Here is a 15160-nt window from a genome sequence, read left to right as displayed (position 1 = left end):
CATAGCTTCTGTATGGTTGGTGAACAAAGCTCTTGTCTCTGGCCATTTCACTCTTCCAGCTGGTTATCCATTCCAAATTTGTAACTCGTCCATCTCCTGGCATACTCTTCTCCCCACTAGTTAGTTTTCAAGTCCTCACATCATGTAATTTGACATGTGACTCTTCCAGTTGGTTATCAGTTGTCAGCCATAAGACTCATTTAGCTGGTTATCGATTGAAGCCATTTCAGCTTGCTGTAGTATCAGTAGAAAAAACAAAACTTTAAGAGAAGTAAGTATTTATTTTAAAACAATCTTCTTGTCATTGGTGACTGGATGAATATCCTTTTGAGATGCATTTGGATTGTGTCTGATACCCTCAGCTGAGGATGCTGATCAAACAGACTACAGAAGACCATGAGCAGATACTGAATTCATCACCCAGATCAAATGCAAAAACTGATTGAGACACGTTTCCGGTCTTTGTCTTCAAGTCACAACTGAGGACCAAAAAGTTACGAATGAGACACTTGTCTCATTTGCATCACAACCTGGTTGTTCCGAGAGATTGTCATATTTCTACTTGTTTTTGTCCCTAATGTTTCTACCTCCCACATCAATCAAATAAGTCTGTTTGTGTTGCAACCTTGTTGTCTTGGCCCCAATTGATGGAAACGAGTCCCAACTGTCATGATTGTTTGTATATCTGCTACTATGGTGACCAGATGTCACGAACGCTGGCCTCGGTTTGATAAATACTTCACTAGTGTGGTGACCACGTGGTGATTTTGGAAGAGTCTGTCTTGATCCAATGGGTGCAACACATTCCTGCGGTGTTTGACTGGGAGTCTTGTGTCCATCCTCCACAGACCAGCGTTTGCTTTCAAAAGGATAACTCCCATTCACCATCACAGGTTTGGCATAGTCTGCACCATTTTGATCTTGTTCTCTGAGCATTATCTTTCGTTTTGAGTCCCGTTTCCTGTACATGTCCGTTCTGGTGCCCCCAATCCGAGCAAATCCTGCACTTTTGACTCTGCTCTGCACCGTGGCAGCGCTAAACGGTGATCGCTTGCCATACACCCCATCATCAGTGCAAGCCCCTCTGCTGTGACACGGCAGTAGGTCATTGTCACCAGACGCTTGTGCATTCGTATCGTCTGCTCCTTCCTCTTTCACGGTCTTCAATGCCACGAGACTACCTTCCTCACCTTCCACTACAACTTTCGGGGCAGGTCGATGTCTCAGCGAATCTGTTGATATCTTCCGATGAGCCCTGTCCTCCCCTGGGTCTCCCAGAACGTCTCCACTAACATTAGGGAGGCTGGGTCGATTCCTGTCCCCCACAGACATCCGAATTCCCGTCTCACCAGGTTGGACATCCATCATAACTCGAGTGTCCACAACTAAGCCTTTCTCTGACACAAGGGAAGCTGTCTTGTCCGATGGCGTCTGCGGTCTCTCCCGAGGTGAGTTGACAGTACTGTTTGTAACCTCCGTGTCTGCCATAGCTCCGTCATCCTCCCATAGTAAATCCACAGCCGTGATGGATGAGAGGTCCGAGAGCACCTCATGAGTCGCTCGAAGCTTCTCAAAATCTCGCACCTCCTTTGGCTTCCACAACTTCTTTGTCCTCTCTGTCACCGTGTGCATCACATCCTCTCCTGATTCTAAGTCGATAGCGTCCACCACGTCTTGGAGATTGTTGTCGTATGCTATCTGACGACAGGAGACGGTATACACACGCAGCACTACCTTCTTTGGGTCGTTGGGGTCTTCATACTTTTGCTGAAAGCAAATATTGGCAAAGTCATACAGTCTTGGAGACATAAGATTTCGCCTGTAAATAACGCCCATAGCCGGACGAGGAGTGGTACCTATCTCTAAAGACCAACACAGAAGGTTGACCAACAGCTTCCTTCAGCCATTTGTTACTTTCCTCAGGATACAGTTGCCATTGTTTACAAGGAGGTGGCTTTCGAAATTCCGGCCATCTCAATACTTCTGCTAAAATATCTTAACCCAAACCTCATTCAACTTTGGAAAGCAGGCGCTGAACTTGGATGTGCCAAGATGGAACTTACCAGTCTTGTTGTTTCAAACAGCACATTCACACCATTGTCAATGAGGTACATGGCCATCTCCTCCCGCTTCCATCGAACTGCGGTCATCAGAAGGTTTTCACTAAACTGTAATGGAGACAGATATTGTATGACATCGGGCTTTATAATAAGACCATAAGCTGTCCTTGTCTCCTCCGACCAGGAATTGTGACGAACAGCGACAAATCTGTCCTCTCGGTCATTGTCTCCTCCAACCAAGAGTTGATATGAAGAACAGCAACAAATCTGGCCATGAAGACGGAAGAATGGGCATCCTACTACAGATTTGTTCTTCGAGCACGAATGCAACGAGATCGACCCGAAAACTGTCAGTGGATGGGGCTGGTCATCTGTCGTCAACCTCAGGAGTGTTACTGTTAGCAAGTGATGCTTATCCCCATTTAGTGTGAAGGCATACTTACCCAGACCATGTTGATTTCCGCGCCTGGGATGTCCAGGAGTTCCTCAAACTCTTCGATGTCCCCCCGCCGGACACAGTCGACCATTGCCTGAATTGGAAAAGGACTGATATTGTGACCAACATGTTCGGGTTCAAAACATGGAACACACATTGCGTCTTCAACTCAAACTAGTGGGATGTGCTTCACCTTCTTTCCTTCCAACGCAGACGACAAGGTGTTTTGATTAATATTGGTTGTAATAGGACCTCCGAGTGTTTCCAAGACAGATGATAGAATGTCACAACCACATTAACTCTAGGCAAGACGGCGACGAAAGCGACATGGACAGTAAGAAATGAGATATTTCCGAAACCCACCTGTTTTTCTTCTGGAGTCATCTCTGGTGGCGGGAGATCTTCTGAATCTAGATCATCCTGCAAAGCGAACAAGCGACTAATGTTGATCCAAGTTAGAAACACAAGCATTTAGCCTGCTGATAGTGTCCTCTTGACATCATAGCCTATTTCCACCCAACGAATCAGTTACCAACTTTTTTGATACGAAAATCCATTTGGGTGTTACTTTCGAATTGGGCACTTATGTCAGGAGCACACCGAACGATCGATGCCTCCAGTCGGCACCAATAGTTATACATAGTACGACAGGCCGACATATATTACTTAGTGCGCCTTCCCATTCGCCTTCTGAGGCGGTCTATTCTTCATCTTAAACTAGTCTTCGCCTTCTGAGGCGGTCTATTCTTCATCTTAAACTAGTCTTCCTACCCACATGTATGAGGAAGGGACGAGGCCGGTCCACTAGGCTACATCGGGGTTATGCTTGTCACTAGCTTCCAATATGTACGCATAGGATCGGCCTCGTCCCTCCCCATATGAAGTCTAGTTTAGATCAACGAATGGCCTGTCTCTGGAAACTACCAGTATTAGAATGTCCAACGAAGACCGTTCTTCGTACCAAGGCTTGATTAGCAGACGTCATCTCGAGGAATGTCCGCGTCCCAGTGTCTCGGCACAACCTCGCAATCCTGAATGTTCACAGTAGTCCCAGCAACTAGATTCGTGTGCTTGCTGCTAGTCTTTTTATGCCATTATCACAATGTAATATATCACTGGGAACAATTGCAGAGTCACTTCCCAATAAATCAACCACGATTACGAAAGTTCACTCTACCGAAACGCTCACATAACCTATCCATCTATTAAGGGGACGCACAACACCCGCACTAAGAACGAGACCGGGGTGCGACATCGGTCTGCCTTCCTAATGTCACATCCATGTGATCGATGAGCACTCTATATTAGAGGTATCGATCCGTGATTGACTTCCCTGACCCCGCTGTGAGACTCGACCATTAATTAGAAGTAAAGTCAAGCCCGAGGTGTGGTTATATCAAAGTATTGTTGCTACATTTTGGCTTAGATGAATTATTTGGTTGTATTAATGTGTTTCCTTTGCGATAGGCAAATATGAAGTAATACGTCAATAGGCTGGTAGGGTTGGCAAATTGACTGTATTTGCTCAATGTATTTTCGCAACCGGGGGCGAATATAAAATTCATTGGGAATATATCATGTAGGCCTAATACTTAAGTTAAAGGCCATGGTGCGTCGAGTTATATTGGAGAAACATTCACTGATTGTTCATGTCATTGAGTACATGTCGTCATAAAGAATGGGTAACACTCGATATCAAATTCTTCAAAAAACAAGTAAGTCAACGAAGTTGCCTTTAAGCTGGAGTACTATCGCTTTCGGTCAACGCCTTCCGTGATATTGGAAATGCAACCTGGAATGCTGACGTCGACTGTCTGGAAGAAATCCACATACGAATAGTTGCGGGATGATTTGCCTCATATACGTATATCGAACACTTGATCGGACCCGCGACAAAGTCCCCTGATTATCAAAACACACCGATTTAATAACCAGAACTCGTATGTCACGTTGGCGTCATGGGCATCCCAGTCACCTGGGCAACCGAAGTCAACAGTGAGAATGATGTCAATAAACCGCTCTCTTGGGTCCTCAGGATGGGGTTTGATTTATGACATTGTGGTATTGATCGTTCAGTTAAAGCTGCCGTAAATTTTGAGCAAACATATCGAGTCACCGACAATAAAAATTGATTTTTTACAATTTATGGGCAATGGTGGGTATAGCTGGACTCGAAGGACTCAGTGAATGATATTTGCAGAGGTCTACTCCGAGAACTGTCGCAGTGCTGCGCGCAAAATGGTCGTGTGAGCGGTCCCAACTGTACACTTTCCATGCAAGCTAAACAAATTCGGGTGTGATTTTCCAACAACATTTCAGTGATCAAATATCCATGAAGTTTTACTTACAAGTCGTATGGTGCTACCACCATCAATGGACCCAGACCCCGCAATCCTCCTCGCAGCATCATCGATTTCTCCCCGCGTCACGAATTCATGCCCCAGGCCATTCTCCTTTCCCTCATCCAGAGTATCCAAGTCAAGCTTAAGTTCCTCAGCGGTGTGATTTGGCTTGGTGTCCTTGGAGGTGGCTGGTTGGTCCGTATCCATGCTATCGCGTCTTGGACCTCCTGGATCCACTTGCTCGCCCTGGGCCATCATCAACTCAAAGGGGACCCATCTCTGAAAATACAAAATGAAGCACTCCTAGCTACGACGTGTAAATAGACGGGTGTGGTGGTTATGAGGACACAACCGTAGTAAGCATTTTGTCTTCACTTCTGCGCGATGGTGGTACAGTTCACTTAGCATGGGCAGCTACGATGGCCAAGCGCAACACTGTTTCGCGAATCAAAATTCGCAATTCATCTCGATGTCTTCGATATGATGAACCATGAAGTTATGAAATTATGAATCACTCACGCGAAAGGCCGGCTCACAGAATACTATCCTCGGCATTAAATATTTCATTGCGTTTCGTTGATCCTTGGTATTTATGAGACCTTCTTGAAATTACTACTCCATGAGCCTAGGCCTACTGATTCGAAAACTGTGACCACAACCATAATATAAGAACTTATAAGATTTCGGGTGCAGTTTATTGTGATCTTTTAGCAAACATTTGAATGAAAAACACTCACACTTCTCGATGCAATTTCTTTACTTTAGATGTTTTAAGACAACCGCTGCTCTAAAACCTGAACAACACAGACATTTTCATATGGGCCATTTATGCATTAATAACATAGAGACGATGAAAATCCAATAAACAGTCTGCTTACACAGGCCGTGGCTTCTATAGATCTGACGTCAAAAGAAGGTAAATGTTTGATTTTGCCACCAAACAACAAATTATACTTCGCTAAGGAGAGCTGCAGTATAGGGGGAGAGCGACTTTCGAAACAGGCGTGACTGGTTCAATAAGGGGAATAAGTAAATCTCAAGGCTGGAAACGAGAGTGATAAAAGTGTACATTTCCGAGGCGAGAAGCAAAGATTATTGGCAAAATTCGGGTTTGGACACACTGTCTTTGAAGGTGGTTGTGACTATGTCCTCGAAGTGGTCGTCAACTTTGATGTTAACACAACCGCTCTGAACTCACCGTCTTCTTTCTCGACGGTGCCTGGCATACCTTACATACACGAAGTCCCACCGTGTCTTCAGTGACAACTTCGTGGTTTTACTACATTATTGCACCATTACCGGAAAGACATGTTGTAAAGTGTCACAGTTTTTGTTTTTGGTTTTGGTTTCATAGAAGCAACCAATAGAACATGTCCTTTGCAACATATGACAGTAAACCTTTGTATCTTACGTACGCTTTATTCAGAGTCCAAACCCGTCCTAAAATCATGTCAATGAATTTACATATTTCTTATTCCTTGCACTTAGAGATGATCTTTTCCAAAAGAAAACACTTTCATAATATTGATATTCCGATGAAACACCTCTGATATTATGATGGATTATCAAAACTTGGCCTCGGGCAGCTTTATTTGGATTTTGTACAAACCATGAATTGGACTCTTAGACATAACATCAGCCGCCTGTTCGGCCGTCTGCCCCCCACATCGCTCATTAGCGGTCCAAACGACAACTTTTGCAAACTAACAGATTATCCGCTTTATCCAGTTTTAATCCCATGGCTTACTAAGCCATTAATGACATATCGATATCCAGTGATTATGATAATGACAATCAATCTGCACGTTGCTGTTGGCCCTGGCTCAACCAACTAAATAGGGTGGACGTGGATGCGACATTGTCGTCCTCATTATGTTGTCACGTACTACAGCATCACCATTGTACACAATCCACGCCCCAGAAAGAAGACGAACAGAATTATGTCATACCAAAAACAATACAAAACTTTGAAACTAACTTAGGGAAGGAAAAAGAACATTTAGATGAGACCACGTAGACGTAGACGCAATAACGTATGAGGTCGTCTTTGACCAATGCGTTCGGGCATCGGCATCTATTTGGACATTTACTAACAAACTGACGAATAGGCAATGATAATACACTTACCTCCGACCGGGCTATATTTCTCCCTTAATAGTCCACCCCGTCCGCAATGGACAGGAGACAATGCTGTGAAGGAGGAGACACCGGACAGGGTTGCTAAGTGTCCTTCACCACAGAATCAATTCGTGTTGTTAAATGGGCGTCCAGTATAAACATTGAATTTATCAGCTCGTCTGTCACAGCTAACTAGGCTTATGGATTACCAAGCGGTAGGCCTTTAAAACGTCCTGGTTGTGACTATAAATCCCTTGATTATATACAAACTTAATATAGCCTACATAACCATTGTACCTTACAATATCAAACGACAAATCGCTCTCACTGTATATATTTAAAAGTGATATGCCATTTTTCAATTTGAATAACCTGGTTATCACCTGTCAATCTCTGATTCTCTTCTATTCAATTTGACAAATACAGTTTTGATAAGTTCGCGAATCCAATTGAGGACCAAAGACGGTTCAATATCATCGAATAGTGCAATGAGGAGGTCATCAAATCACTAGCAGACGACAGATGCTCGTAGCCATGGAGTCCCTGCATCGATTTCAGATTATCAAATGGGGACCACTGCATAACTGCTTTACTACAGTAATACCATTATGATATTCATATACATTGTTTAAATGACAGCAACATTCGAAATTGAAACATCAATGAGAAGACAAATAGCCTTTCTGAACTGACTTTTACAATTTAGCCGAAGACATTTTGTCGCTTGCCAAGGCAGTGACTGGGAAAGGATATCTGATATCTAATTTTTTATAATTATGAGAACTATTGAAATGACCAAATCTGTTACAAGGTTTATTATAACAACTTACCTATAATAACTTGAAACACACTGGGGTTAATCCACACTCCTGCCAGTACCACCACTAGCCATATTACACATGCGCTTCACGCAATGTGTCAACATTAGCATTGATTTTATGAAAAAAAGTTGATACATTAGTATATCGATTTGGTATCACGATACTGCATTAGACCCAGAATGTCATTGTATAGGTTGGAAAGGATGCCAGGAGATTTATTTAGTGGTGATATGGGAAAGACAATCTATCCGACAGCCTTCACTATAGTTATGCCACTTTCACGTATAGTAGGTTGTGACAGTGGAAACCGTGGCTGTGACACACAATTGAACTCTTGATCGACGGACAATCTGCCCCGAAGACAATTCGCCCATGGATCATGACGGACATCTTGTCTTCGGACAATGTGATTGTGTCACAAGGACCATTTCTTCTCATGCATTTCGTCTTAAGGACATTTCTCTTCACAGATACGTTGCCTTTGGGAGTCTTTTTCTGACAAGATAATTTGTCACAGGGAGATTTTTAACCCGGGTGATCAATCCCAAAGGTAATGTCTTTGTGGTCCACCCGCCCTTTCCAGAGACAATTCATCTGCAATGTTGTCTTCAAGGCAAGCCATTTCTCGGTTATTGTCTTCCCAGTTGTCTTATCTCTTGGGCAATATCTGCCAAGAGATACGATCTTGAGGACGATGTAGCGTCTACCTTTCCAGTTCATATCTTGTAAAACGTCTTCCTTGGCGATCCATTTCCCAGAAGACCATCTGCCAGGTAATTTCTCTTCAGGACGGTGTCACCATTCATGCCTCGGACAGTGTCTTATATGCCATTTCCCCCTTAAAAACGTCTTCTCAGGCAATTTTCGCCCAGGACACAGTCTTCCCAATTCCTTCCGGGGACAATGTCAGAACTGTATTCTGGTTGTGACATTAGTGAGGTTTCGCAACCGCCCGGTTAGGCCCTTCGATGACGTTTATCTATTGTTCAGGTGAACTCACACAATAGATGAACGTCGTCGTAGGGCCTAAACGGGTGGTTGCGAAACCTCACTATTGTCCTATATTCCGACTAAGACATTTTAGAGTTCCACGCCATTTCTTATTTAAACAGTTTATCTGCTCAAAAATAGATTATTAGTATACTGCTTAGGCAAGTACCGCTAAATTACCAACAAAAATAGAATTAAACTCTTATAAGGCCAAATTCACTAATTACTTATGGAAATACTGAGATCCTGGCTACAATAACAAGAATGTTAGAAGGGCTCAGCAGTCTCATGATCTGAATATTTGTACTGATACACCAATATCATATACCACAGGTTAGCACAGAGATTCTGACACTGTATTCGTAGGCTACTGGGATTTACCTCACCCACCCTGATCATTAAGGACTCATGCTGGCTACGATTGCTCAAGCTCATCTGTAATCAGACAACGCTCTGCATTAATAGCGATTGTAACCTTTAGCGTGGAAGGCTTCAGGGTTCATTAAGTCCAACGGTTTAAATGAAACTTTGTCCTAATAATATGAGCAATTTAAGGGGAATAAACCTCATACACTTAGTGAAGAATTGGCCAAATACTGCTCTAAGCGGCTCAAGTGGAGAAAAACTTGAGAAACTCGACGCGTAAACATTTATTGAGCAGGGGGTCAAATAGAGGAAACAATTACACAAAACTTCTGATTCAATGTCAAAACAAGACAGTTTTCCCTGTTTTTTTGTGTGGCTGTCAAAAATAAATGGCTGCTGTTGGAACTTTTTCATTCGAATTAGGGTATGCATCACATTTTGAAACAGGGCCTACACGATTCAACAACAGAATACATCTTACTTTTCGATACTTTATTGATGCAACAATAAATAACAACAACAACAATGCTACGCAGTGCAGCATCAGCGAAATGGAGGATAAAACCCTACGCAATCTCAGGATGACCCTTCCTTACAATCAAGGTCGCTCTGTAAACATCGATGCCAAAAACAGTAACATGGTCATGGTGTTCTTCTTCGATATTCAAACTGGTCCATACATTGTTATGATAACTGCAACCTCGGTCTATCAATTAAAACTATTTAAGGGTGACAAGTAATTGGAGCTATGGGGGTCAAATTGGTAATCTTACAGGTGAATAGTACACACAGTTGGGGCCTGAATTGTGTTTGATTCAGCAATAAATGTAATACAGCGTGAATAGTTTTGATGTACTGTGATATAGGTGAGACCCCTACAGGCGACTCTGTGTAACCATATTCTGACCTTCTTGGCTCCTGTCCATAGTCTCTTTTTGTAAGGAAGTGGAAATATTTGCCAATATTGTATCCATGATAGTAAATAGCACCATGGTATGCTATGATTACCTGTCCAAGACCAGAATCATCTATCAGTAAAAATTTTTCTTCACAGCCTTTTCATAATTACAAAGCATCGAAGCAACACCAATGTGTGATTTCCCCTTTACCTATAAAGCGTGTAGACTATATTACAATGTCAGGAAAACAACCAGTCAACTGTACAAGCGCAAGAAGTACATCAAACTGTTCATAAGAATGCATGAAACTATGATAGCTTACACGGAAGTTGTCCATGATTACCTACTCAGGTCCATTAAGACAGTTTTTCACTGAAGTGTCCCCGCTCGAAACACGGATTTCTGACTAAACTATAGTACCACATGGGAAACTGTATACCTTTCTCATATCTTCATGCAATCTTAGCGTTTTTACAGATACATCACAAACACATAACTGTGTAAAATTGTATTGAAATTTAGACACACAGATGCTTACAACTCTATCCTAGCACAGCTGCACAACAATGTTCTCAAATGCTCAAAATAATGTTTGATTCTAATTGTTATCTGTCAAAGTGAAACAAATTATTTTTAGCTGAGTAATATTTCATACCCCTGGAGTATTACATCACATAGAAATGTACAAACAACAAAGATATAGTGAAAGTACGTGCAGTGCAGGATTGATAAAAGTCGAGCAAGCATTTCATAATCAGATGTTTGTTTACATCAATTCTACAGACACAACAAGCCAAACAATACTAACATGGTTTTTCAATAATAATACATCTCTTTTGCATTAATCATAAACCTGGTGTATGCATTTCAAGTAAATACAAATACTGTGAATCCAACACAAAAAACATACCATAGCTAAACCCTTGGCAAACTGATGATGCTGTGACAACGAAAATTTCGTTTCATACAAAACATTTTTATAAATTTTGATCGAAAGGCTCAAGTTAAAACCCTCAGACCCAGTAGTTTAAAATTAACATTGCGAAAGCGCTCTATACATGTACTGCACTGGTACTCATATTTTAGTCCATTTGCAAATATTGCCTTATTTCATATGCTTTCAATTCATCTATTATCATGAATATCAGACATCATTGGTTGCTATTAGAGACAAACTGTAATATATATTCAATGAAGGAAAACTTATACATGAATTTGTGCTTTAAATTTATCTATCATTTCATACAAACAATATCATGAACAAGACCTCTGCTAAAAGTTTGTCTCAACTTTGAAGTCTGTCCCACACTAGAACTCACATAAAGACATTCTGATTGAAAAAAAGTATAAATCACTCATAAAAACTGATTTCCATAAAAAAATAGGCAATACAAAGTGCTGTTTTATTTCAGCATAAAGTTGAAGGAGTTTTACCCAAAAAGAAAGAAAGCTCACATTTACCAGTATTATTAGGTCATGGTAGCCAATTCCGCTTGCCTTACTTCACTGCCTTACCATTTATAATTCAATGACTAGCTCTCAAGCACACAATATTTCTTATCACCAAAAGGATACTTTATAATACTGATTATTGATTACATTTGCTCAATAACCAGCATCCATTACGGCGGTTACCCATTCCTCAGACCAATTCGGAATGTTACATGTATTTCACCATCACATTGGTCCATGTTCCACAAATGCAATATCTGGCAAAAAATCAAGATAGATTCAGATGATAAATAACTCGCTTTAAGAACTGAAGGTGTTGTCTATAACTTTTAAATTGTTGGGTCAAAAAGGAGAATTTTGTTTACCTAGCCCCTAATTACTAGAAGAGTTCACGTTAGACATATACTTCCAAGTTGTTCTCCAAACATAATCATATCTGTAACACTTTTTTAGCATCTCTTCAACCCCTCAGTCCTTTTGAGACAAGCAAAACCTATCTAAGTTTAAGCCGTGTTTCCATTCTCATCCTGGGCTCGTTGATTATCCTCAAACATTCCCGTCGATTCAGTACTCGTTAAATTAATCTTCTGCGGCTCACGGTGCATGTCCTTTGTCTCGTTTGCATCATCTGCGTCAGCAATCTCAACCTGTACCAACCCACTCATAAATGCATAACCGACCATGGCGGACATGGCCACCATGCCAGAGACGAGCATATTACGCTTTTTGTTTGGGTATTCTACAGCTTCTTCATGTGTCTTTTCTTCTGCGTCCCTTTTCTTCTGATCAGATTCTGAACAAGAAACACACCAGTGCAAATAAATCAAAAGACGATTGTAGCATGTTGGTTTATGGTCTGATATTAGTGAGCTTTTTCTCTAGCAATAGCTCTGTTCTTGTAACCTTGAGCAAGTCACTTGATAGTCACTGCAGATTTATAAGATTCACAATGGACATGTTTCCTCCCAAGACAAGGTGGTGAAATTGTTAAGGTTTGCAGTCATCTCAAATGTTTTAAAGTAAACGGTTTACTAAACCTCTGATTACCAGAGGTTGCACATTAGTAAGTATGTGCTTCCACCTATTGGTCTTACCTTGGACTTCAGTAGGGAAGTATCTGAGTAAGATCGTTGAACAGAGGGAGGCGAGGTTGTCACATGCCTTCAGATGGTTCACCAAAGCATTATTGGGCAGTGGCGCCTTCAAGAGGGGAGCAATGTAACCAAACACTACTGCATCTAATGAGCTCGGCCTGCAACAGAAATGAACATCTATTGAATTCGATAGAAATTCATCCCTTTGACACACTGGTCTTAATTACACTTTTGGATGGAGCCCAAAGCCATTGTGTAGGAGCGTCATCTAGCATTGTGTGTGTCCCTTATATACCTTGCAAATGCAAGAGATTAATGTGTTGCAACACCGTTCTTAGAGATTAACTCATTAACACAAAGATTGTCTATCCCTAAATTATCTCTCTACAAGTAGACTTACATATTCCCAAAGAAGAATTCACTCTTCCCAAGTTTTGTTGAGAGCACATTAATGCATTCTTTCCCATCTTTGTAAATCTGAAATACAGAGGAAAATCCTTTGGATTATCCATCCGAATATCATGGTTAATCAGGTCTGAAACAGTGAAACATTACCTCATTTCAGATTTTATTGTGAGTACCGTAAACTGAAACCTTGCCCAGAGCAGCTCTGAAATCATGATTCTGAAAGGTGACTTGACAAATACCTTTGCCTCGATTTCCTCCTCGGAGAGATTTTGGTTTGAGGAATGGTAGACTCTCTGTAGATATTCACTCTGTTTCTTGCCGGGGTAGTAGAAGTTGAGGGGGAAGGGCACCGCCTTGGCAAACCATGGTCTGGTGAGGTCAATGTAGGTCTTGTTATCGGCCCACCACAAGTGAAGCTGCAATAGAAACACGACACTTGGAACAGGATCAGAACTAGAGTTTGTGTGTTCAGAAATTTGCAAGTGTCCACCCATCAACAGTTCCCCCTTCAGTTGATTTTGAAGCATTTTAATTGTTAAAACTTGCATTTCATGAAAATGCTCCCTTGTCCACAAGGCACCTGGAAGTTAAAAGGCATCTTCTGATAGTGATATGAGTCATGGAAATCAACCTCGTTCAATCCACTCAATTCAACACTGTTGTCTGTAGTGCGTGAGTGACTTACCACAGCTGGTACTAACTTTTCCTCAATCATTGTAAGATAGGCAAGCATATCACCACTCTGCTTTACTGACAAGTCAAAATCTGTGCCCCATTTCTGAAATGATGTAAGTATAGACAAGTGACTGAAAGAGAATGACAAATAATAACAGATGACAAAAGATCTATACGCACTATAGAACTTGCCTGGGGAAAATCGGCCCAGTAGTTATTGCCCATCGGCCCAAAAGAATGTGTCATTTACTTCTGAAGAAGACTAGGCTTTAGCTTCATTTGAGCACTTCTTACCTGTTCCCTGAGATAACTCAAGATACTAGAGACTCTGGCCTTTGAATGATCATCATGTCGAAGGACTGGGAGATTGCCTGCAAGGATGAAACAAAAATACATTCCGATTTTGCCGAGACGAAGTACAAACTACTAGTAGTAGTTAGTAGTAAGTGTAAACTCCTCTGCTTAAAAACTGATGTAGACTACCTTTTAAATTTGGCATAGCCTTGAAATGAAAACCAAGAAAAACATCTTGATCTTATGCAGATCAGTGACACTACATCTAAAGGTTGACCTAACAAAAAATGTAACAATGATGAAAATGTCAATGCAAAGGGAGTGGAAAGTTTGTCATCAACATACTGTATTTGTACATTTTCAATCTCTGGGAAAAACTTGAGATGCAGTTATCATAGAAACTAACCAGTAGGAGATTTCCAAGGATTGTTGGTTGCCTTGACATCCACTGGAACACTGCCAAATTTACAGTAGGCCTGGAAAGAGAAAACACATTAGTGTGCCTTTTTATGAAGAGACATTTTGTGTTGATGTGTGTGTACTGGTAATGACGATGACGACTGACGCTGTAATAACACCAAGACAATGTTTGCTCTGCAGTCTACTGCCAGTGTAGAACAGTTCATCTGATCCAGCCTCCAGGCCACTACCAGTAGCCGATTAAGGCACTTCAGGATGAACTGATGTCATGAGCTACTCAGCTACTGTTTTCTTTACCTCCTTTAACTAAGTGACCCGGCCCCGCGGTCGTAGGCCTAGTATGTCATTATGTATAGGCTATCTTGAAAACCTGGTAATAGAAATCCGGCGGTAAAGTCTATCCATAGGAAGGAAATAACACTCCTCCAGGGGGACACTGGTTACTGTTACACCGGCTTCATACATGTCATGTGTAATGTATGTGGTACATACATAACAGTGCATTGTTGTATGGATCGGATACACACACACACGACACTGCTGGGAACTTGACAGGTTACTCATTTTACATAATAAATGGGGCTTACCATCACTGCTAAACAGTTTGGTTCGACGGAGGGTAAACCCCAGTCCCCTTTCCATACTTCTAACTCCATGATGGCGAATGGTTATGTTGACTTTAGAGTAAATTTAGGAGGACAAGATGTGGAAAACGTTTTCCGCCATCTACTTCCGGTGGAAGTTTTGGAGCATCCAACATCAGTGCTGACAGAGTCTCACGCAAT

At 41.6% G+C, this 15160-nt stretch overlaps 2 protein-coding genes across 4 annotated transcripts; both read right to left on the bottom strand.

Moving 5' to 3' along the window:
- Nucleotides 1-261: 261 nt before the first annotated feature.
- Nucleotides 262-7805, bottom strand: LOC135494626 (uncharacterized). Of its 3 annotated transcripts, none has more exons than XM_064782776.1 (6): nucleotides 7787-7805; nucleotides 4845-5117; nucleotides 2860-2916; nucleotides 2504-2590; nucleotides 2064-2168; nucleotides 262-1767 (listed from the first exon to the last, which is right to left on the bottom strand). In XM_064782776.1, exons 2-6 carry the CDS (start codon nucleotides 5094-5096, stop codon nucleotides 559-561), a joined length of 1710 nt encoding a protein of 569 aa, XP_064638846.1. In that variant the 5' UTR covers nucleotides 5097-5117; nucleotides 7787-7805; the 3' UTR covers nucleotides 262-558. The 3 variants fall into 3 exon arrangements, with proteins under 3 accessions (XP_064638846.1, XP_064638837.1, XP_064638855.1); XM_064782767.1 differs by lacking the exon at nucleotides 7787-7805 and adding an exon at nucleotides 5358-5408; XM_064782785.1 differs by lacking the exons at nucleotides 4845-5117; nucleotides 7787-7805 and adding an exon at nucleotides 3458-3817.
- A 1805-nt stretch (nucleotides 7806-9610) lies between these two features.
- Nucleotides 9611-15106, bottom strand: LOC135494609 (metaxin-1-like). Its single transcript, XM_064782742.1, has 8 exons — nucleotides 14963-15106; nucleotides 14362-14431; nucleotides 13956-14032; nucleotides 13672-13764; nucleotides 13226-13402; nucleotides 12979-13055; nucleotides 12579-12736; nucleotides 9611-12277 (listed from the first exon to the last, which is right to left on the bottom strand). Exons 1-8 carry the CDS (start codon nucleotides 15029-15031, stop codon nucleotides 11988-11990), a joined length of 1011 nt encoding a protein of 336 aa, XP_064638812.1. The 5' UTR covers nucleotides 15032-15106; the 3' UTR covers nucleotides 9611-11987.
- Nucleotides 15107-15160: the final 54 nt, after the last annotated feature.

The sequence above is a fragment of the Lineus longissimus genome, chromosome 1, assembly GCF_910592395.1.
Source record: "Lineus longissimus chromosome 1, tnLinLong1.2, whole genome shotgun sequence".
NCBI lineage: Eukaryota > Metazoa > Nemertea > Pilidiophora > Heteronemertea > Lineidae > Lineus > Lineus longissimus.
The sequence above is the reverse complement of the archived record's forward strand: the minus strand, read 5'-3'. Positions and strand labels throughout refer to the sequence as shown.